Genomic DNA, 23,996 nt, shown 5'->3' on the forward strand with positions numbered 1-23,996 from the left:
CCAACTGTACAGTGGTATTTTCTAGAAATTATTTAATATTAACAGACTGAGTGCAGAGGAGATACAAGTGTCTTGGCCGCGCCATGCGGCACGTGGGATCTTAGTTCCCTGACTAGGGACTGAACCCTCGTTCCCTGCAGTGGAAGCGTGGACTCCTAACTACTGGACCACCAGGGAAGTCCCCTCAGGGGACTTCTAATGAGCCAGACATTAAAGAGATTTGCAAAAGCGTACAAAAACTAATTTAAAAAGATTATTTTAAAATAGAAATTGTTATCCTTATTATTTTTAAATGGATAACTTTTAAAAATTTAAGCTCTTTAGCAGTACTTAAACTTGTTGACTTTTTTGAAAAAATCAATTTGTAACTTACATTACAAATTAAAAATGAGGTTCTTAAAAATCTCAACTTGACCAGATATGAAACAATTTAGAAAACTTTAAAGGAGTATTGAGAAAAACAGACTTGGAAGAAAAAAAAGTCTGTCTTTACCTAAAAGAGACATCTCTCGGTAAAAATAATAAAAACTCTGTGCTGCACAGGTAACAAGACGGTTCCAGTAACTGGGCATCTCTCCTTGCTGGATGGCTAACCTGGGTGACGTAGAGAAGCCAGCACTGAATAAGTAACTTTTAAACCTTCTCAGATGTGACTTCCAATACTGCAAGCACGGATGGATGTCACCGACAGACACCAACGCTCCTTGGGGTCCCCACCAATCTCAAGGATGCAGAGAAATCCCCTGGCCGACAGCTGGAGAACAACTGCTCTAAATTGGTGCTTCTCAAGCACCAATTTGGTGGTTGGGTGGTCGGTGGGTTGGTGGTCAGGGGACCGTCTGTCACAAGCCCCCGAGGAGACAACGTGGACAAGGACGGTGACCCTTCAGACCTTACGGTTAACGTGCCGTCCCCACGACACCCCCGCTGGACTGATGGGTGTCACTGCCAGTGACTGGACCAGCGGAAACCGCTCCTTCACTGGCTCCAGAAGTACTACATCCTCCACCTGTGTCTACGCGTCCCCGCACGGGCGCCCAGAGACCGGGAACCCCGGGCGGGAGGCAGGGGGGGAGGCAAACGCACCGACCGCACCACCTCGCTGATCAGGATGACGGGGGTCCTCCTGGCTGAACTTGACGGCAGGATCCAGCGACTGTACAACTCGAGCAAAAACTGCGAACAGGAATGGATGTCGACTCCAGCCCGGTGTTTCCTGCAATGTCCCCCCAACAGAGATGAGAGGTTCATTTCCAGAGGCAGCCCAGAAAGTCAAGTGACTAATCAGAGCTCTCCGAGCGCTTGAACACAGAAGGCAGACGGGAACCTGGCGCTGACTGGAGACGTGGGCGGGGACGACGGCGCGGGGGCCTCCTCCTCCTCGGCCCACTCCTCCTCTCTCAGGGGCGTGACGCTGCTCCCCAGCCACACGGAGCGGATGGACACCTTCAAGGGGCACAGGACAGGGAGCTGACGCTCAGGGCCGGAGGCAAGGGGCGCGGAGCCGCAGGTGCGGCCCGGGGCCCCGGAGGCGAGCAGCTCCCAGCACTCAGCAGGGCTGCCGGGCGCTCTGCCTTCAGGACTCAGGGCCTGATGAAGCGCCGGGCGGCAGCGGCCGAGGAGAGGGAAGGAAAGAGCCTCTAGGGAAGGACACTTTCACTCCTAAGGGACATCTGCGTGAGGTCTCGGCACAAAACTGAACCAGAACGTGAGACCTCTCTTCAAAACTTGTCCTCACTGGCAGTCACTTGAGGACCCCGTTTCTCTGAATTACTTGCTTAACAAAGCCCCCCACAAATGCAACAGAATGCCATGCTTACTCTGCAGAGGGCGCGGTGGGGAGGAGCTTGAGAACCCCGACAGGCCCCCCGGTCCCCACGCGCCCCATGGGGCCTCACGCTGGACGGAGGCTGGGGGACTGACCTGGCCGAGGTTGTAGCTCGTGTTCCCCAGCTCCCGCTCGGGGTTGACCTGCAGCAGGACCTTGTCGTGGCTGGTGAGGGCACCTGCGGGAGCAAGGGCGCGTGAGTGCCGCCCGCACGGCCGCGAGGGGCTCGGAGGTGCTCTATCCCTTCACAACCCGTTAAGCCGGCAGGGCCAGCAGGGCGATGCTGAATTATCACTTTTTCTCTGTAACAGACCAGCTTCAGACTCTGAACAGGAACCGGTTGTGGGCTGAGGTGTAAAAGCTAAGAGTCAGTAGCCGCGAACGAGGCGACTACCCAGCCGGCGGCCCTCTGGGAGCCCAGACGACAGCTTTGGTGGACGGGCCCTCCTGGGACCCTGCCTCGGCGCCAGGGCTGTCCAGCTGTGCCCACCGGCCCAGGGCATAAGCTGACACCCACACTCAACCCGTCCTCCCCGCAAGCCCCAGGGACACCCGGCCCTCTCCCCACAGGTACCTGTAGTAGCTGGAGACAGAGAAGGGATGGGGTCCCACGCCTGGTACAGATGATGGGTGGCGATATTCTCCCTCTTTGAAACCATCGCTTGAATTTCCTGCTCTACGATTCCTCTGATGATGCTCAACTTCCTCCCAAACCTAAGGTTCAGAACAAAGGTTACAGAACATCTGGTTCCTCCGAATCTTACAAGTGGAAACTGCCAGGCTTCCCCCAGCTTTGCCTCAAGGAAACACAGGCACCTCCAAGCCCCGGGCCCACACCCTCTGTGGGCGGTTCCCGTCCGCAGGCCCTGCACAGGTGCTCTGTCAGCTCCTTCGGAATCTGCCCTCCACACCGGATGCCCGAGTCATCAGGCCTCAGCCAGCCAGCCACTTTGGGTCTGCACCCCCCGCACGGGGTTTCTGTCTTTAATTCCGGCAGCAAAGGCAAGGGCACCCTGGCGCCTCCCTGCTCCCACCGAGGCCGCCCCTGGAGACACGCGGCTTCTCGGGCAAACCTGGTGCCGAGAGCTTTCAGGGGCTTGTTCCGGGGCTGCTGCTCCAGGCAGCTCACGGCTGGGTTGCCGGCAACAGGCACAGTCATCGCGCTCAGCACCAGGGAGGTGATGGCCTGCACGGCCAGGACGTGGATCTGGGTCCTCTCCGTGTCTTCCTGGAAGGGGAGCCCACGTCACCAAGTCACAACACAGGCAACACCGCTGCCCCGCCTGTGGGCAGACGCTGCGGGCCGTGGCTGTCCAGCCACGTGGCCTTGAGGGCGGGGCCCCCCCGAGTGCGACAGAGGGATGTGCCTTCCCAGCCAGGGTCCTGTTGTGTCTGCGTCAGTTCACCAGAACCCACACACATCTGTGGTTTGAGATGAATCTGACGGGCAAATGGCTGCTTTTGAAAGCAAGGTCTCCTACAGGCACAAACCTCCAAACAGGAATTACTTTTTAAGAAACTGTCCTTAAATTTCCTCACTGATTTTAGGGACTCTGCATATGACACCCTGTTAGTTCCACACCTGTGAAAGACAACCCTGATGATTCCTGACATACATACTCTTTGAACTGCCATTTCTGGACGTTCATACCATACCTTCCGTCAGCATTAAAAACGTATCTTATGACTTAATGTTTCAGGCTTTGCTTTATCTGAACATGTTTTTTAATTAATATTAAAGTAACATAATATGCATTAATACCCCAAGAAGCCTGATAAAATTTTCGCAAAACGGTCAAGACAAATGAACACAGGTACGTATGTGTGGCCTTTGTGACGTGCCTTTTCATTTTGATGAAATGTTGCTACCCACTGTACCCTGAATATTGAGAAACAAAACTGAAAAATATTTTCAAGAAAGGACATAATGCTACTGACCCTGAAAGGGCAGTGCACTGTGGTAAAGGCACTCCGGCCGCGATTCTAGGGTACCCAGACCTTGGGGAGGCTCATTCCTGCTCTGGAACACCAGTCATGACATGATCTGGCTACCTTTTAAAAACACGGTGAGACAGAAAAGTAAGAGCTTGCTGCCCTGCCTCTCCCAGCACGCACGGCTCGCGAGCTGCTGTAAGTGCCCGTGCGCCGGCCAGCAGACACCGGCGCCCGCCCGCGGCCTTACTTCGGGGGGGCTCTCCTCTTGCTCCATCACGAGGGGCTGAGTCACCAGGACACCGAGGAGGGTGGCCCACGTTTCCTCAAACTGGGTACGGCTGGTCCACCCTAGAAATGCAAATGTCACTTTAGACAGAGGGTCCCCTGCTGCTCAGACTTTTCGATGCCATGTGGCAGCTGGGCCCTCCGGCTCTCACTGGCCCAGGCGCCACATACAGCCGCTCCCTGGACCCTCACGGCAGCGCTGCGACGCGGCAACACTGCCGGCCGAGCCCAGTGGTGACGAGACGGAAGCACACAGGTCCAAAGGCCCACAAGAGGCCAGGCTGAGTTCAGCCCAGGTAGCCCGGTGAGAGGCACCCTCTGGAGCCCTGCCGTGTAGACGCAATGAAGTAAAGGGACATCTGAGCAGGCTACGCTCAAATGGGGTCTGAGCCGCTTCTACCCTGCTCACCAGAGGGTTGGACAGTCCTCCAGAAATCACATCCCCAGACTGAGTGTACACCCCAGACCACAGAACTGCACTTCTGAGTGGGTGAAGGGTGTGCTGTGTGAATTCCACCTCAGTACAGCTGTTAGAAAAGTCAAAGCGGTGGTCCCTCTGACCCCACCAAGAAGAACAGTAGGTCAAAAAAGAATGTAATCTAGGGGCTTCCCTGGTGGCGCAGTGGTTGAGAGTCCGCCTGCCGATGCAGGGGACACAGGTTCGTGCCCCAGTCTGGGAATATCCCACATGCCGCGGAGCGGCTGGGCCCCTGAGCCATGACCGCTGAGCCTGCACGTCTGGAGCCTGTGCTCCGCAACGGGAGAGGCCACAACACTGAGAGGCCCGCGTACCACACACACACAAAAAAGAATGTAATCTAGCGGGGGTGTGTGTGCTCAAGCCCTCGGGGAAGGCACCTCTGAGGGGCCACCCTCAAGCACCATCGTCACAAGCTGCACTCAAGGTGCTGTTTGATGAACGACTGTTTCAAGGGCTGCGCTAACGTCCCCACCCGTGACCTTGGAGGTGGAGGTGGCCATGTCACTTGTATTAGGGCTACAAGTGACAAGAATGCGGGTGTTGAGGCCAGAGGTTAAAATGACCTGCCCCACACTACACAAAGCCCAGTATTGTCCACCTAAAGCCTACTTTCCCCCTGCCACCTCTGGCTCCATCCCGCCCAGGCTCCCGGTTCTGCATCCGAGAAAAGGGGCACCAGTGACCACATAGGAAGCACTCAGAGGGAATCACTGCTGCCCTTTAGCTTAGGTGCTACACAAAGGCTGAATGTGCCTTAGCATTTCCAATTACTAGGGTACCCTTCCTGACCGGAAACAAGCCTGACACAGGAAAATCTGGCATTAAACTCACACACACACACACACTTGGATCAAACTTCTCACCGTGACAGCTTTGTGTACATTACAGAACGTATTCACGATTACGTTATGCCTTAACTCTTTTGTGGAATAAAAGGAGAAGACGGGTCCCACTACTGCAGCCCTGGCTCCCCCAGGGCAGGCACGTGATGACGTGTAACCACATCGGAGGGGAGACCCGGACTACCTAGCGTATTGATGCGGTAGATGAACTCTTTGAAGACTTCCTTTTCCTGGAGGAACTCCACGGGGATCTCGGGGAACACGGTGCCAAAATCCCCTCCTGGTTTGGGTGACCATCCGAGCTTCCACACCTGAGAGGATGAAAGAGACACAGTCTCCCGAGTCAAGTCAGGATGGCCGAACCACGAGGGAGCCAGGAAACACGCTTCCTCTAGGCGCAGCTCCCTGGCGGGCCACCTCTTCCTGAGCGCAGACACGGCGGAGGGAGGGCCCTGGGCGCTGGTGCCGCGGGGGCTCCCAGACCTGCCCAGGGCCGCCCGCGCAGGTGCCCCCAACCCTTAGAGGCTGGCAGGAGCACGTGAGGTTCGGCCGCACACAGCAATATTTACCGCGAGCAGGCACGACAAGAGCCACGCCAGCCGTTTGTAAACTCCGTCAAGTCCAGCTCTGTCGTCTGGTGCTGCCACGCACATCAGAGGCGCCGAGGCTGCCCCGGCAGCAGGAGCCCAGCTCCCAACTGGCGGAGCTGACCCCCTCGGAGGACACAGGCCGCAGCCAGCCAGAGCTCGCACTCTGCATCCCCAAAGCCGGCCACGTGGGCCTCGAGGAGGTGGCCGGCTGGCCCCCGCAGCCCCAGCGCCCACTGGCCTCTGGAAGACGCCCTCTCAGCCTCTCACCTGCTCCCCAAACCCTCCTGAACGTCCCGTGGGAGGGTCGTGGAGCCGCGTGGGTTCAAGCCCACGCTCGCAGAGTTTCATCTATGGCGTGCGTGGTCTGGGCGGCTCTTCCCACGTCCGGGCCAGCCATCGAAGCCTCTGGACTGTGCCCGCCTGCATCGGCTCCCCGCTCCCACCCAAAGGTGAGCCGTCTCGACAACTGCAGCGACGGCCCAAGCGCGGCGCCCAGGCTGAGACCCACACCTGACTTCCCCAGCTCTCCCCACCCCGGGGTGCCGGGTTTCGCCAACGCCCACAACTCCCAGTTTCCACGGCGACCCCAGGACAGCACGTCACTGGGTTTTTCCCCAGAAAGGGCTCCCACAGCGAAACCCTCGGGGTTGGGGCGCACCACGGCCTCGGTGCAGCCGCTGCAGAACCTCACACGCACAGAGGCTGAGCCCCGCCGGCGGGCACGCACCCCTCCAGGCGGCAACAAGCGCCTGCCTCTCGGTCCCGGCCCACCTCCCCCTGCCGGCTACAGCCCGCGGGTGCCAGCCCATCGCCCTATCTCTCCCTCCAGCAGGTCTGAGGGCAGCAGTGCAGCCTCCTGCAGCCCGCGGCCCGCCTGCCCAGGCCCCTCTGTGACGTGGAGCCGGGTCCCACTGACGACGCCCACCTGACCCTGGTTCCAAAGCCAGCTTTAAAAGAGCAGAGGAGCTGCAGCTGTGCCACACCCCCCGAGCTTCCCCCGAGGGTGACTACCTAAAGGGATTCGCTCACTCCAGGAGGTATCATTTCTGCTCTCCCGTTCAACAGAGGAGCCTGAGGACCTCGGAATCACATCCAGCATCGTGGGAGGAAAAATAATCTCATTTCGTCATGTGATGATGCCCCACCCCATTTCGGAGCATTTCTACTCACGACTGAGCCACATCACGCCCGAGGAAACCAGCCCGGTGTCACGAATGCAACCAAGGAACGCCCTGGCCACCGCAAGTGGGCATCTGAGCGGCTTTGCACTCTCAGAGTCCCGAGCTGGGGCCTGCCCGCGTGTCCCCATCACTTGGGTCCTGTGCAAAGGGAGGGACAGACTCACCAGGGGCGGGACGCGCGTGTAGCTGTTGACGAGGGGCAAGCGGGCCAGGCTGATGACGATGTTCTTGAGCACCGGCGTGAGGAACGCCGGGGCGCTGCTGTTCCTTTTATGACCCAAGGCCAGCACCAACGGCAGTGCCTCCACCATCTCGGCCACCATCCCACAGGCTGCAGTGACATACTGAGGGTCTAAACAGGCACCGTGGGTGACAGAGGACCATTCTGTCAAAACACACCCCAAACCCACCATCCCTCCCCCTGACCTTCCCACCCTCGCAGATAGTAGGCACAGCCCCACCGCCGGCCACGCCCGCCAGGAACGTGGAGCCCATGGGACTCTAGGTGGTCGCTGAAGGCCTACAGATCTCACCTCCTCCACATCCACCTAAACAAGCAGTCCTCTCACATCTGCCAAGACTGGCACAAACACCTGGAACCTGGTCCCAGCCTCCCAGCCACCCTGTGTGTGCAGCCAGCTGACGCCCAGGAGGAGGCTGCAGCCCGTCCCCAGGGCTTTGGCTTTCTCTGGCTCTCCCAGGACCCTGTGCTCGCTCGCCCCTAGGCTGGTGTGGAGAGATCCACGCCGTACTCCTCGGTTCACCGTTTCCCCAAGATCAGGGGTTCTGGTGGCTGGTGGTGGGGTTCTGATGGGCTGCCGAGTCCTACCCGAGAAGCCCCGAGACAGAACGCTGAGGAAAACCCCACGTCCTGAGGGTTTAAGCACCACGGCGCCTCGAGGGCAGGGGCACGTTCTTCCTCACTTTGAGCCTGGCATCGAGTATGTGCCGAAAAATTATTTGCCACGTTGATAAATGTTTAGGGTTGTGGATGGATACTATCCACCGTCCATGAGAGTCAACAGTCTAGGCAACTCCTTCACAGAGAGAAGGAATGACCAGTGGACTTAAGGAATCGAGCCCTGAACTAAGAGAAACAAGGGCGACTTTAATACAGTTTCCGGGACCACCTTTAAGAGGTACCATCCTACTGAGGTGATAAGGAAAGCGCGCTTCCTCCTCTGGCCAGGATGAAATTAACCAGCCTAAATGGGGCCGTGGAGAATGAGCGCAATTATATTAACCCAAACTCAACATGCTCCAGCCAGTGGGCCTGCCTGCTCTGACTCAACCACATGAAGAGCCGCAACTATTTTCAGAGGAATGGAAATTCAAATTACAACTAAAATACGGTGACATTCCCTGAGCACTTACAGCAAGCCTGGCACTTGTCATGGGTTCTCTATGTGGATTAACGTACTTAATCCTACGGCAGCCCCATCAGGGGAGTACTATTCTTATCCGTACTGCAGAAGCACAGGGTAGTAACTTGCTAAGGCCACACAGCCACAAGGTGGCTGAGCAGGAAGTGAGTGTTTGCACGTTCCTCAGTTGTCAGTAAGGAATCATTAAGTCACAGACTCGGGGATGGCAGAACCAGAGTCTTAAGACAGAGGCTCAGGGAAGAGCTTGGCTATGAACAAAACACCACTGCTTCTAGATGCTGTGCAATTGTAAAACCTTGAGTGGGTGACAAGAAGAACAATTCCTATCTTAACACCACCAACAGGAACACTCTTGTCGTTAACTGGGGTTGAGCAAGAGCTGGCAAAAAAGGACACAAAGCATTTATCTACCTGCTACTAAAAAGGCATGTTTCCTAAGCCAACAGAGCATGGGTAAGATTTCGATATTCCAAGTAAGAGTGTTCCATAAGAAAGACGGCCAAGAACTGCCAGGCGGGGCATTTGCTTCCCCCCTTTGTGGGACAGGCTGCAGGTTGGCATTCCCACCAGACCCTCTGGGGAAAGAGCCTGGAGGCCCCTGGTGACAAGAAGCTTTCCTCACAACGTGCCTTGCCACCATTTTCAGAGTAAAATACCTGAATCGGGAGAAAGTACATGAAAAACTAAGGTACGTGGCTACATCTAGGTTTAAATGATTTTGAATAGGTTTAAATGAATGAGATGTGTATTTTTTTTCTTTTCTTTCTTTTTCTGCAGGGAGAGGAGGAATTTTCATTTAAAAGTCCACCAAAATATATGGCTGAAACAGGCACTCAGGTTACCTAACATTCACATGGTATTTCCACTAACTTTAAGTTTCTTAGTATTTTTATTCATTCATTCGTTACTCAACAAACATGTGTTGATCACTTACAGCAGTGAGAACACAGAGGAGGAAAACGGACACCCTGCCCACAAGGAGCTCGGAGTCTGAGGTAAAGGACCCAGAAGCAGCAAGTGCAGGGCGAAAACAGAGGCGGGGAGCGGGGGGAAAGCGAGCGAGGATGGAGGTCAGGAGGCTCCCCGACGAGCACGACACCCCAGCGGAGTGTGGGGTTCACAGGGAGCTAGACAGCAGAGGGTGCCCGCCAGCGGGACGTGCGAGGCAGCCCCTCGAATCGCCCCCGAACTCGGGGACGAGCGCCAGGACGCAGCCAAGTGAAGGCAGGCGGCTTCCCACATCCACACTGACCGCTTTAAAGGTCTCTCCTGTGAGTGAATGTCAAGCCCCCAAAGACACTAGGTAAGACGTACTCTGTGTGTTTGCATCCACTTCGTCCTCTCTGGCGGCCTGTGGGGTGTTCGTCCTTCTTTCTGGACTAAGAAGCTGGTCCCCAGGCTGCACCACAACTAAAACCACAACAGAACAAACAGAAGAATTCCCATTCCTTTCATTCAGATTTTCCCATTCATGCAGCCTCATGAACGTTTCAAAGTGACAGACTATGTCAAATGAGGTCTAGATTTCCTAGAATCAACGTTAGACCATTTTAGACGCACCAGACTCAGGTATCAATCTCTAGGTTAATCCAAAGTGCGCAAGGATTTGGACTGCTCACTCGGATTTCCAAGTCCTTCCCACTGTCTGCTGTTTGCCACCTCTAACCTGGGAGGTCTTTATCAGATGGTTCATGATTCATTACTGCTAAAAGCATCAATGCAACCCCCAAGAAGTCTGGCTTTGATAAATTAGCCCCTGGATCTTCGTTTTCAAGTTGACTACAAATGCACAGATGAAAACAATTTAAACAATGACTCTTCAAAACACCACTCTATAATGCTTAATTTAAAAATACAAAACTTCAAGACACCCTCTAACATGTTAAACTATAATGTCCAATTTTTAAAAATTGTGGCTAATGACCCTTGTTAAGGACATTGTCCCTTGAAAAGAGTAAGTCACTTTTATTTTTCAATATACTAGTATTACAATGCCGTATAGAAACAAGCATTCCAACTATAATAGAAAACAAGTAATTTTTTGAATACAATCTTATTAATCTTATGATCATCTAGGACTAAAAGGATGAAACAGTCAACTAGGACCAGAAATCAAAGGGACGTAAATTAGAAGTATTTTTAATGAAAGCTAGAATTCCAAAATCTAAACAAAATGACTGCAAAAGCAAACTCAAGTTAAATTCCAGGGTAGACCCCAAGATGCTGGAGAGTGAGGCAAGGCCCATACTTCATCCACCTCTTCACCCCCAATTTCCAACTTAGCACCTGGCAGACAGGTGGCGCAAAATGAACGTCTGTGACTACATTTGCGGAGCTGATTACTGGTTCAAGTGACAAAGGAAAGAAACCGTCACGGTCGTAGACTCACGGGCTTCTAGGATGAACCGCACACAGTGGATGAGAGAGCAGGCGTGGGTCACCATCTCAGGGGAGGAGAGCAGGCTCCAGAGGCCGGGCAGCTGCAGAGCCAGGCAGCAGCAGTCCAGGCCCGCCTGCAGGTCCAGACTCAGAGGGATCTGCTCGTGGATCAAATGCCACGACAGGGCCTGGAGGGGCAGGTGCGTGTTAATGCAGGTTTGACCCACACCTCCTTCCTGCCACAGGGGCTGGCAGGGAAGCTGAGAACCCCCGGCCGTCGAGGAACTGTCCAAAGCTCCCTGCAGAGGGATGGCTCTTGGGCCACCATCCCCAGCTCCCTCCGGTTCAATCCTGACCCACCTGCTCACTGAAGTACCCCCCTCCCACTCCCACTCTGGGAGTGGAACGCAGAATGCCCAACCTGATGTGGCTGCCCGCCCCCAGCATCCTGCCCTGGCCACACAGCCGGCGGGCTGGGCTCTCCCTCGGGGCTCCCACTGCCCAGGGCCTCGCCTCAGCTGCAGTCACAGAGGCTGAACCTGACAGCCGCGCTGGGGTTCAAATGCTGGAATGGCTACTTCCCAGCGGGTGAAGTCGCTGAGCCTCTTAAGCCCTGCTTCTCTCATCTGTAAAACGGGAATAACAGCCCACCTCCCAGGGTTGCAGTGAGACCCGAATGAGATGATGCAGGGCGTACGGGCACGTGATGGCTGGCAGGGGCCACACTGTACTGTAACCGTACGCTTGTTTGCCAGCCTTCCGACTACGCTGAAGCCTAAAGGGCAGGGGTCACAGCTATCTGGCTCGGCCTGGCTCAAGTAGGCGCTTGTTTGTCGCCTTCTGAACAGCTGGGCGAATGCCCTCTGGACGCTCCCCCTCCCTGCTGGGAGGCGGCAGGGGGTGTCAGCACTGGGTCAGCCGTGTCCTCTGCCTCCAAGGGTGCAGGCCAAACTCTCTTCTCCAGAAGTCATAGAAAAAGGCAATGCACACACGTATGTACACGTTTTGGGGGTGTTTATAAGTATTAACACAGTGTTCAATTCCCCACAGCTGAAATATCAGGTTTATTGCTCAATTTAAAATATAACAAATTTCTCAGATTATTATTTACTAAGTATCTAAAATTAGGATACATACTACAGTTGCACGGCTTCTTTTTCCCTGGAAAAAATTTTTAATTGGATGGTTTGTACTAAATCAAAAAAGTATCTTAGCATCAAGGAAACAAGATTCACATGTAAGTGCCTGACGACTCCCCATGCTATGCTCAGGAGACCCTGGGCGGGAGCCCAGGTCCCAGACCTGACTCTTCAGAGTGCCCCCGCTCCCCTGCCCTGAGGCAGAGACAAGAAGGGCTGTGTTGTCAACCTCACAAGGCAACCGTGGGGAATGGAGCAATAAGGGGCGTGACGGAGCTCGGCAAAGCAGGGGGCGGATGTGACATGTGACAGTGGTCACTGCTGGCAGGACAGGCCGCAGGCGCCTGGCTGCACACAGCTCTGCATTTTCAGATGGAGGAGCTTCTTCCCTCTGCACTGAGCGCCAAGTTCCCAAGCTGCCTCTTACCTCGAGGGTCATGACCACAAACTTCACGGTGTCCCTCTCCTTCTCAGGAGGAAGGTGCAAGTGGCCGGGCAGTCTGGAGAACACCAGCAGGTACTGGGCCAGGGCCCGGGCCAGAGTGGTCAGGGTCCGATACAGCACGGCATCCCCTGAAACAGAAGGCCTCCATGGGGGCAAGAGCCTTCAGCAGAGGCTCTGACCTCTGAAAGACAGGCAGTCGCCCCCTGGCCCCGAGAATCTGATGGGAACTAAAGACATGGCTCCCGGAAGCACACGGGCACACAACCCACCACCCCGCGAGACCAGGACCCACATTCCCGAGGCTGAGCCTGCGTTCCTCGCAGGCCGCGAGCTCAGGCCACGTCAAGGAACGGCCAAGCAGCAAACACACCAAAAGACACGCAGAGCCAGGGCCCCAGTGCAGGTTCTCGGTGGCCTCTGTAAGTGCCTTTGGTGTATCAGATCGACAGTGTTGACTGTATTTTCACTCGGTACAGAGCGTGGCACTGGCTCTGCAGCGTTTTTTTAAAATAAGGGGACTTTGATTTTAATTACCAAAGAGATCGTCCAACTTGCTCCAGTAGGCGGTGGGCTCTGCCGGCAGGAACGGCTGGAAGACGTGGTGGACAGCGGGCAGCTGCTGAACCACACTGGCCACGCGGTCCAGAGTCGCCGTGCGAGCTGCTGCAAAAAGGGGGCTCTTCCGGCCCGCACAGATCTCACGCACGCCCAGGCCCAAGCACGGGGCTAGCAGGTTCAGGTTGAACTCCTGAATCGGGGCATTAAAGGTTCAATAATGCCGATTACAAGCTTTCAGTCGGGCAAGAGAAACACAGCAGAGAAGCAAACGTTTCTGAGATAACAGATTAGTACGCCACCCAAAACACTTGAAAGAATACCTTATTCTACTTCTGTTACAAATAAATGAACATCTCCATTTAACATATGATCGGTGAAGTGTATTTCTGGTCGCTTTTGGGTACTTTAATTTTAAAGAAATTTTTTTTTATGTCTTCAGATTTATTTAAAATCAAAACTTTAATATGATGAAATTTAACTGATGAAGATACAAAATCAAGATGATGTGCCATCCAAGAAACAGTGAAACACCAAACATCTCAATGTTTGAAAAAGACAAGTTATGTTCAAAAGCAGCTGAAATAAATCAACGCAGTCGTCTAAATGCCGCAAGTCTGATTGGAAAAACAGCATTTCATACGATACTGTTTCAATTTGTACTGTGCTTTGCCAACTTTTTAAAGCCATTTAAGGATCTTTTTGGCCAATCTTAATTTAGTTAATATTCAGAAAAGCACATGTCATTGTCAGCGACCAAAATCGACCCCTAGCCATTGCAGCTGAGCCTTTCTTTAATGCTGTTAAAAGTCTAATGAGCAAATTTGGAAAATTCAGTTGGTTATTAAGCAAATTTATCACTTATCAGCAAATCAGCTTTCACTGAAGGGCTCTTCAAATGAGTTCGGCAAACTGGTTTTGGGCCAATTCTCCTGTTTTCCCCATGTAGCTCTTTCTTTCAAACTGAGGGAGGGTCAGTGCTTGGGAACATGTGGCTGCACCCTGAAGCTCTCTACGCCACACCTGCCGGTCCTTGCCATCCCCCATGTCCCTGCGTCCCTCCCACTTGGCATATTTCCAGGCAGCACTATTAACACCTAAAGGTTTGTCGGCTGCTGGTCCCAGCAGGTCTGAGAAGGACTCTGCCAAGGCTGTGCCAACACCATCAAGGGGGCTCCGGCCCTCACAGCACCAGTCCAACAGCTGAGGACAGGAACACGGATGCCCCTGCCAGGGCTCCTGGGCCAGCTCCGCACAGCAGGCCTGTGTGACACCTAGTGAGGGTGGGGGGCCTCACTGCACACAGTGGGGAGGGGACCCCGCTCCAGGTAGAGAGGGGCTTACTAACTTCCATAACATCATGAAAAAGTCAGTTAAATCATGCACCATGGCACCATCCCAGTACTTTTGCTCACGAGCACGAGACAAGCAATCAGAACTCATTATAACCTAAGGGAACCTATTTTCTTTAAATGCACGAAAAGGTGAGTTAGACACAATTCCCCTCCTTTAGACTCTAACGTGGCTGACATAACACCCTGTCCTGCCTGGGTTAGGGTCTCTGCTGTTAAGGCACAAAGGTAAGTGGTGCACACTGCTGTTCGGTCACATGACAATGAAACACATCAAACACGTGTGAGTAACAAGAGAAAGGGTTCCCAAGGGTCCCGCGGCTCCACTGTACCGAGTTCATCATGAACGCGTTCAAGTCACCCGGAGGGATCCGATTCACCAGCTCCGCCCCTTCCAGCAGTGCAGAGTCTGACCGCGTCCAGCACTGGGATTTAACCAGACGTACGTACCAGTCCTGGGGAGGAGAAAAGGCGGATGACGGGAGGCGACTGGGCAGGCTCTCAAGGGGCTTCAACTTGACCGGAGACACCTTGTTTCTTCTCCTACTGAGCCTCATGTCCTGTCCCAGGCCAAAGGACAAGTGGCCTCCCTGGACCATGATCACAGCTCTGGTAAAACTGGACGCTGTCACCGTGCGGGCTGCTCAGCGCCCCACAGCCCTTTCCCGTGGGAACTGGTACTGGCTGTGTCTTTGGACTTGCTGCTGCTACCTGTCTGGACACCCTCTCCCCTCACCTGGCGATCGCTCCACTGTCCCTCAAACCCAGTGAAGTACTGAGGGTAGCGGGCCCACCTCTCCGTCCACCCCTTGCTGGGCATCGTGCTGATCACCTTCTACTGGGGGGTCTGCTTTGCTCTTCTCTCCCCAGCGCCAGTGCAGTGGAGGGGCTGAACAAACCATGCCTGAGAACAGTCGCCCGGACTCTGTTATCTACGCCTGGGCTGCTGGATTTTGGACTCCAAGTTCATATTTAAAATGAACTCTCTCCAGGAAAGGAGCACACCAAGGCCCTACCAAGGCCCTACCAAGGCCCCAAATGGCCCCCGGCTCTGAGGTGTGAGCAGTGAGGGTGATGACAAGGTACCAGGTCCCCTGGGGTGGTGGGGTCAATATGCAGCGGGTCAGCAGGCGTTAAGGAAAGGGAGACACGCCAGTTGGGCAGGCCGTGGCCACCGTCTCCTGATTCTCCATTAATCACCATGACCCTCAGCCCCTACTGAAGACCCGAGTCACCACTTCCTTTCTCATCCCATGCCCCCTGCTAAAACCCAGGCTAGACCTCATGGGTCCTGTCGCCGATGTGACTGTGCCCATTGCTGGCAAGAAACAGGGCAGGTCAAGAGCCCTCAGGGGCTGTGCTGAGCGCCAGGACGTCCTGCCGCCTGAGCCACCTGCTGCAGAGGCACTCAGTGCCCCGAGGCGGCCCTGTGTGTCACACCCAGACATGCTGGACACTTACTTTGTCAGGACTCACTGTCTCCAGTGCCAGGGGCCCGTCCCCGTCCAGCGGGTGGGGCGTGACCAGAGGAGCGGGGCCACGCGATGCCGGTGCAGTGGCGAGACGAAGCCTGTCCAGCAGGGAGTAGAGCCTTTGGTGTCTGGAATCCAATCACACACGGGTTAGGGCACAGCTGCACGGGAGGGAGCAACAGTGGCTTCTTACAGCAAAGCGACACGTTTGAAACTTTCTGTTCAGAGCTATTTCTCATCGACACTCAAGTCATGATGCAAATTCAGGCCCCAGTTTACTGGTAACAACCACAGTTTATGTCCCATAAGTATTTTTCAGAAATTTCATTTATACTCAAACACTGCAGCAGGCAACACACGGCATAACAGCTAATGCAGGCACTGTTTATCAACACAAAACGGACCACCTAAGATCCCAGTGCACAAAATCTCCTACTTTATCTCCCCACATATACAATCTATACCCATTTACATTCATTTCATCAAAGAACCACCTCATCTGGCACAAAATATTTTTACCCCTCCTCGTCTGCCTGAATAAGTCTAGGGTCGAAAATAGGGATAGTGTCGCCTCTCACCACCTGCTACGAGAACAACAACTTCATGATGCAAATTACAACGTAAGTCACCCAGCATACTGACGAGTCACCTAAAGCCTCGTACTGCCCAAGTCCTACCCCTTCTCGGTTAAAGAAACCGGCAACAGCTACTCTTAAGACTGAAGTCAGTACGGTAACCAGATTCTCTCTCACAAACGTTTTCCCTGCTGTGGAGGAGAGAAGATAAAGGCTTCTCTTCATTTATTTTGCAGTCACGGAAATACACTCATGTAACAGACATCAGGGTTTCTGGCAAAGGCCTCAAAAAGACTTTGCAAACAAAATTAGGTGATAAACAGCAACAGAGAGACAAAATGTTGACAAGATGTAGAAACAATTCTCGCCGAGAACCAGGTAACGTCTCTCAGCTCTGCCAGGTCTTATTTAGCAATTAGATCACAGGCTTTGATTTTTGCTAAGACAGAGCTGATCGATGACTCATCGCAGATGGTGAGTGGAGGCCACAGGAACACCCGCCACCCTCACACAGCCACGGCGCATTATCGCGGCAGGGCTGACACTGCCAGCTGGTCCTCACTGTGTACACGTTGAGATCCAACTGTGTTAATTTCGGAAGGCTCTCTCTCAAGGCCCTTCTGCAGTGAACCCACCAATACAGCACGCCAGCCTCTCATCCTGCGAGTCTGTGCCCTCGCAAACCCTAGTCTTCACACTCAGAAAGCAAGGAGCACCGGGCCCCGGCGTTACCTCTGCGCTAACCCGCTGCTCTGCAGGTGCTCCTGGATCCTGCTTAGCTCTTCCGCCGGCAGCTGGGCCGTGCTGTTCTAAAGCAGACAAGAACACGTCAGTGGGGTTGCAACGCACAAGAGTCAAAGTCACCTGTGCTCATTTACAGACGATAAAGGGGCATGTCTGGCTCTGGTGGCAAAGGCGGACTAGAAGAAGTACAGGAAGCACCCACATCGGACACACAAGGAAGGACCAGCTCATCCGTGTTGCACGCTCCCCTCGGTGGCCACGTGAAGACTATCCCCGTGGGGGAGGAGCCAGCCAAGTGTTCCGCCTGCCCTGCCAGGTTTTCAGTAAAAAACGACATCGTGTTTTCTCCCAGTACCTGTAAATTTGCAGCCAGAAGCATCTCCACCCGGCGACAAGCAAGGGTGTCGACCATGTGAGCCAGCACACGGAACGGAGTACACAAAAGCTTGTCCACGTACAGCGTCAGCACGGCGCCCGACTGGCTCAGGTGGATCCCTTCCAGGCACTGGAGGGTTTTCTTCAGCGTGGTGGGCTGCGGTTTGAGAGAAGGAGAGAAACAAGAGCAGAGGGTTCTGACCACTGGAAAGAGCAGCTTAAAAACGCCAACCCTCCATTTTCAAGGCAGAGAAAACTGGAGATAGCCGGCACCAGGGAGACTTACAGTTGAAAGATTTTCACAACGAGACTGAATTGCCTGGATGAAGAGGCCGCTGGCCGCGGAATTCCGATGGACAGCACTAATGAAGTCCTGCACAGGAGGCTCGTGGGACAGGCTGATCAGGTCCTGAATGTGGTTGACGATGAGCCACGTTAAGTGCTCTGAATCGTGCAGGTTCTGGCACTGAGGACAAGACAACGATGAAAGGCCATCTTCTAGTGGACGAGGCAAGAGCAGACACGAGCGCCACAGAAAAGGCCGGAAGTGGTAGGAAGGAGAAAACCAACTCCGAATTATAATCCTCACTGAAAGTATTGAGTGTTTGAGCACCATGACTGATGAGGTGACAACACACTTTACAGAGCCGGCACCCGCAACTGTGCACCGCAGCCGAGCTGTCCAAAGTCAGGCCCCAGGGAGGTGCGCCCCAGCGGCACAGCTCAGGGACACAGGAGAAGAGCATGGCCCAGGGCCGCGGGCGGTCTGGGGCACCTGAGAGCCCGGCGCCTCCCGAGGGCAGTGGGAACGGCGTGACCGGCCCCAGCTGAGACACGAGAGCGGGTGGTGCTCCCATCCAGGGCAAGCCCTGCCTCGCCCAGGCCTCAGTCCAGCCTCCTGACGGGAATTCTCCAGTTACCCTCGCTGCAGCTTTGTGACAGGTCAGTAGAAAAAAAGAATTTCCTGTAACTGTCAGTTTTGATAGATTTCCTGAATCCAAAATATGGATGGTTCCCATAGATCAAGTGGATCTTAAGGGAAGAAATTTCATGTAAGATTTATAAGGAAATGAGAAAAATACAGTTTTAAATTTTGGGTTGGCCAAAAAGTTTGTTCAGTTAATGAATACGTTGTTCAGTAAAGTTCTTGGTGGGCCTTCCCTGGTGGTCCAGCGGGGGGTGGTCCGTGCTCCCAATGCAGGGGGGCCTGGGTTCGATCCCTGGTCGGGGAACTAGATCCCACATGCTGCAACTAAGAGTTCGCAAGCCACAACTAAGAGCTCGTGTGCCACAACTAAAAGATTCTGCATGCCGCAACTGAGACCCGGTGCAGCCTAAATAAATAAATATTAAAAAAAAAAAAAGTTCTTGGTGAAAATGAAACATGTTATTATTATTTGTTTTGTTTTGTTTTGTTTTGCGGTACGCAGGCCTCTCACTGTTGTGGCCTCTCCTGTTGCGGAGCACAGGCTCCGGACGCGCTGGCCCAGCAGCCATGGCTCACGGGCCCAGCCGCTCCGCAGCATGCGGGACCCTCCCGGACCGGGGCACGAACCCGCGTCCCCTGCATCAGCAGGCGGACTCCCAACCACTGTGCCACCAGGGAAGCCCGGAAAATGTTATTTTTACTTAAAGCCGAACAAACTTTTTGGCCAACCCAATACATATGTTGCCTTTTCACTGTAATTCATGACCCTAGGCAGAAATTATAAAACAAGATAAATCTGTGGCATCTGGTTAATGCTTAATACTTTTACTGTGGGATAATTTGATAGTATTAACTTTTTAGTATTTTAGATAGTATTAAATATTTTTCTTAATTTTCTGTGAAAACAGCATTATATAACTATATCAAATTATTTCTCAAAAGTGGAACAAGTTAGAAAAACTATTTGAACATCAAGAATGTAAAGCAAGGGGCTTCCCTGGTGGTGCAGTGGTTAAGAATCCGCCTGCCAATGCAGGGAACACAGGTTCAAGCCTTGGCCTGGGAAGATCTCATATGCCGCAGAGCAACTAAGCCCATGAGCCACAACTACTGAGCCCGCGTGCCACAACTACTGAAGCCTGCGTGCCTAGAGCCCATGCTCCGCAACAAGAGAAGCCACCACAATGAGAAGCCTGCGCACCACAACGAAGAGTAGCTCCCGCTCACCGCAACTAGAGAAAACCCACGTGCAGCAATGAAGACCCAAAGCAGCCAAAAATAAATAAATTTACAAAAAAAAAAGAATGTAAAACAAAACATGAATATTAACAAATTGCTATCATGGCAAAAAAGATCTCAACAAGCAGCTCAGGTGAAGGAGTCTACTCCTTTTCCGACGCGCTGCTGAGCGACAGCGGCCTTCATGGCACCATGTCTGCACCAAAGGAAGGCAGCACTTTCTATCAGCCTGGAAAAGGTATCAGATCCCAGTGAGAGTGGAACAACGAGTTCTCTCTGAGTAATACGATTACAGATGTTATTTTCTTCTGTTTACTTATTTGGTTTTTGTAACTTTTTTTGTATTAAACAAGAGATGTTAGTTTTATGGTCAAAAATTCCACAAAAGTTATTTTTTAAAAGAATGTCATTCAAATAGGAATCTAAAAATGCAGCAATTCACATTCTAATACCTTTTCCACAGATTAAAAAATTTTTTTAATCAGAACCTCACTCAGTCAAACTTGTAACTTCTTTTTATTATCATTGTTACTCCATGGCGTCCCTCAAAACAACAAAGGCGCCCAGCACTGCGATTGGTGAAGAGCAAGTGATTCCCCACTGAATCTTTTACAGACAAACTTAAACTCCCAGGGCTGGACGCCAAGCCTGATTTCCAATTATACTTGGGAGCAGGATTCAACTTTAATTTTATTCTTTCATTCTGGTGGAGTGACGGACGGTGGAAGTCAGTCTGTAGAAGTATCATCCGCGCGAGGTGTTTTCCAGCCCCCAACCCGCCCCTCCTCGCAATTTCAAACTTACGACATAATCGCAGAAGAGAATGAGAGCTCCTCTTCGTACTATTTCTCTATTGCACATTCCCAGTTTGGAAGCCACATCAGAATCCTCGTCCTCTCCAGACATCTGGGGACTAAGTGACTTCGTGCTGGACAGACTGCGTCTTCTAGAAGGAGCAACAGAAGCTCTGACAGTGTTTCTGTGATGACAGCCGGCTTATTTTCAAAACACTGAAGATGACTGTCGTTTAGTACCAGTTCTAAAGCAGACAGTTACTTTAAATACTGCCACATCAGAATGATGTGTGAGATCTGCTCTTAGTGATCTGTTTCTGAGTTATGATAAAGCACATATGGAAAGCTAAAATAAACAGAGGATCTAACAGGCAGAAAATTTAAATGCTTGACTGAAAGGCAAAATCCACCACAAAGGTGCACATTCAATCAGCGCTCTTACCTCACTGGCTGTGTCTGATGGCAGAGCTGTTGCTTTTGACATTTCTGGTTTTAGCTTGCTACGAAAGCCGTCACGTGACAGAAGAAAACCTTTGCATTTCCATACTTTACTCTTCAATTACCAGCGAAAAGTTACAACCCTAAGCATGCCCACAGCGTCTATGCTATTATGGAAACCCTGTTTAAAAGCATTTCTGCAAAATTAATTCCCCACTAGTGAAGGTTATTTCACTTCATCTTTACTTCTTCTCACCTTGTCTTTTTTCTTTCTAAGGAGATGAGAATTACAAACTTTGGGACTCTCAGTACTGGCCACAACTCTTAAAACACAGTAGTTGCCATGCTCACAAACAGCCCTCTGACTTGAGGGTAAGACAATCCCCTCACCTCAGCGGCCAAGAGCCTACAAGTCTCTGCTAAGGCTTAGTGGAGACGAAGATGACCCCAGGACTAGAATATTCTGAAATGTGTCAACTCTTCCTGTTAACGCCTCAGGATTTAGAAGAGAATTGTTTAAAAGCTTCTATCATGACAGAACGTGGATCAGTGGTTACCGAGGGAGGGGCAGGGGGAGGGGGCGGCTGCACTGGGACAGGAGGGAATTCTCTGAAGCGATGATGCTGGTCTAACTCTTGATTGTGGTGGTGGTGACCTGACTATGTCGGGTACAAAACAGTACATTCTACTGTACTGTAAGTTATATGTCAATTAAAAACTAACAAAAAACCTTTCCTTTCTCAGTCAGCCCTCCTGCCAGCCCCAACATGACTTACATTCAAGCTGCAATTCTGTGTTTGCAATAGTATAGCTATAGGGGAAAAAGCCTCTGAAAGATAAGGGGAGAATTTGCAGTTCAAATATTAGCAGTGGACACAAAGAAGGTCCAATGTCAACCCAAATTTAGTCCCAGTTTGTAGGAGGGCAAGCGCCCAAGACCTCAGGACAGACACTGCCAGCTACTGATAGCAAATGAACTTCCCAAATAAAAGATGACTGCGTATGCAGGACCCTAACCGTCCACCAAAAGGTAGGACAGGTAGAAAGCAAATCATAAGACTATGATGATCTAATCCCCAAAATAAGAAGCAGACAAAAACAGACCCCACTGTGGCAACCATGGGTACTTCCAGGAAGTGTGGCCTGGGAGCCCGTGCTCATCTGAGAGCCAGCGCTGAGCTGCATACAGAACCTCTGTAACAATTGATAGAGCAGTTCTATATCTGCTGAGTACACAGATAGAAAATAATGACTTGTACTTTGTATTCCAAACTTCTAGTAATTCATTTTTATTATCTTTTGGAAATAGACACACTCATCATCAAAACCAGACAAGGACACCACAAAAAAAGAAAATCACAAGGCAATATCCTTGATGAACATAGATGCAAAAATCCTCAGCAAGTTATTAGCAAACTGAATTCAACAGCACATTAAAAGGGTTATATACCATGATAAGTAGGATTTATTCCACGGATGCAAGGATAGTTCAGCATCCATAAGTCAATCGATAAAATACATCATGTTCACAAAATGAAGAATAAAAAATATATGATCATCTCAATGGATGCAGAAGCATTTGACAAATGTCAACATCTATTTATGATAAAAACTCTCAATAAAATGGGTACAGAGAGAACGTACCTCAACATAATAAGCGCCATATATGACAAGCCCACAGCTAACATCATACTCAATGGTGAAGGGCTAAAAGCTCTTCCTTTAAGATCAGGAACAAGACAAGGATCCCTACTCTCGCCACTTTTATTCAACATAGTATTGGAAGTTCTAGCCAAAGCAATTAGGCAAGAAAAAGAAATAAAAGGCATTCAAGTCAGAAAGAAGAATTTTCATTACTTACAGATGACATGATACTGTACATAGAAAACCCTAAGGAGTCCACTAAAAACCTGCTAGAAGTAATCAATGAATTCAGTAAAATTGCAGGATACAAAATCAATATACAGAAATCTGTTGTATTTCTATACACAAATAACAAACTATCAGAAAGAGAAATTAAGGAAATAATCCCATTTACAATTGCATCAAAATAATAAAATACCTAATAATAAATTTAACCAAGGAGGTGAAAGAACTATACACTGAAAGACACTGATGAAAGAAGCTAAAGAAGACAAAAATAAATGGAAAGATATTCCATGCTCATGGATTAGAAGAATTAATATTGTTAAAATGTTCGTACCACACAAAGCAATCTACAGATTCAATGCAATCCCCATCCAAATTCCAATGGCATTTTTCACAGAACTTGAACAAAAAATTCGAAAATTTGCATGGAACCACAAAAGACTCCGAACAGCCAAAAGCAATCTTGAGAAAGAAGAACAAAACTGAAGGTATCACGCTCCCTGACTTCAAACTACACTACAAAGCCACAGTAATCAAAGCAGTACGGTGTTGACATAAAACCAGACACACAGATCAATGGAACAGAAAATAGAGAGCCTAGAAATAAACCCACACTTATATGACACTTTCAGCTATAATAGGTGAAAATAATCGAGTTGGGGGACCATGCATGCACACATGTCTGTTAATGTGTGATAGTGGGCAAGTTATTCAACTTCTCTGGGAAAAGAAGTTTCCTTGTCTATAATATACATGCATTTCGAGAGATTTTAATAACTTATCATAGTGGAAAGCCCACAGAACAATATCTGGCACTTAATGCTATATAAGTGCTAGTGATCTATATATAAAAGGTCTTTACCAATACATTATTATTATTTCTGTTATCAGGGTAATTAAATCACTAACTCATGTTAGTGCTGGGGACACTAAGAGGGCCCTTGTGGGAATTATGATCTAGAGGGAGAGATATTAACCAAATTATCACACAAATAAATGTCAAATTACAGTCTCAACACATGCCACAAAAAAGAGGCAAAGGTTGGGGTAAGAGCAGACAGTGAGACTTCACCAATCAAAGAGAAGTCAGGAAGGCTTCCCTGAGGAAATAATGACTGAGCTGAGAACCCAGAATCAGTGAGCTTCCCATATCTGCTGATATATG

General features: G+C 51.3%; 1 protein-coding gene across 1 annotated transcript in view; it reads right to left on the reverse strand.

The window, feature by feature from the left end:
• The window catches only part of HTT (huntingtin), a 138,946-nt gene that overhangs the window by 7,810 nt on the left and 107,140 nt on the right, over positions 1 to 23,996 (reverse strand). Inside the window, exons 42-59 of the mRNA XM_060013051.2 lie at positions 20,535 to 20,676; positions 17,850 to 18,029; positions 17,544 to 17,720; positions 17,177 to 17,253; positions 15,859 to 15,997; positions 14,730 to 14,852; positions 13,025 to 13,238; positions 12,473 to 12,618; positions 10,917 to 11,094; positions 9,842 to 9,937; positions 7,307 to 7,494; positions 5,556 to 5,682; positions 4,011 to 4,111; positions 2,902 to 3,056; positions 2,403 to 2,542; positions 1,924 to 2,006; positions 1,328 to 1,446; positions 1,087 to 1,216 (exon numbers count right to left, since the gene is read on the reverse strand). Coding sequence (XP_059869034.1) covers positions 1,087 to 1,216; positions 1,328 to 1,446; positions 1,924 to 2,006; positions 2,403 to 2,542; positions 2,902 to 3,056; positions 4,011 to 4,111; positions 5,556 to 5,682; positions 7,307 to 7,494; positions 9,842 to 9,937; positions 10,917 to 11,094; positions 12,473 to 12,618; positions 13,025 to 13,238; positions 14,730 to 14,852; positions 15,859 to 15,997; positions 17,177 to 17,253; positions 17,544 to 17,720; positions 17,850 to 18,029; positions 20,535 to 20,676 — 2,515 coding nt within the window. The remainder of the gene's footprint in view (positions 1 to 1,086; positions 1,217 to 1,327; positions 1,447 to 1,923; positions 2,007 to 2,402; positions 2,543 to 2,901; positions 3,057 to 4,010; positions 4,112 to 5,555; positions 5,683 to 7,306; positions 7,495 to 9,841; positions 9,938 to 10,916; positions 11,095 to 12,472; positions 12,619 to 13,024; positions 13,239 to 14,729; positions 14,853 to 15,858; positions 15,998 to 17,176; positions 17,254 to 17,543; positions 17,721 to 17,849; positions 18,030 to 20,534; positions 20,677 to 23,996) is intronic.

The sequence above is a fragment of the Delphinus delphis genome, chromosome 5 (assembly GCF_949987515.2).
Source record: "Delphinus delphis chromosome 5, mDelDel1.2, whole genome shotgun sequence".
Lineage (NCBI taxonomy): Eukaryota > Metazoa > Chordata > Mammalia > Artiodactyla > Delphinidae > Delphinus > Delphinus delphis.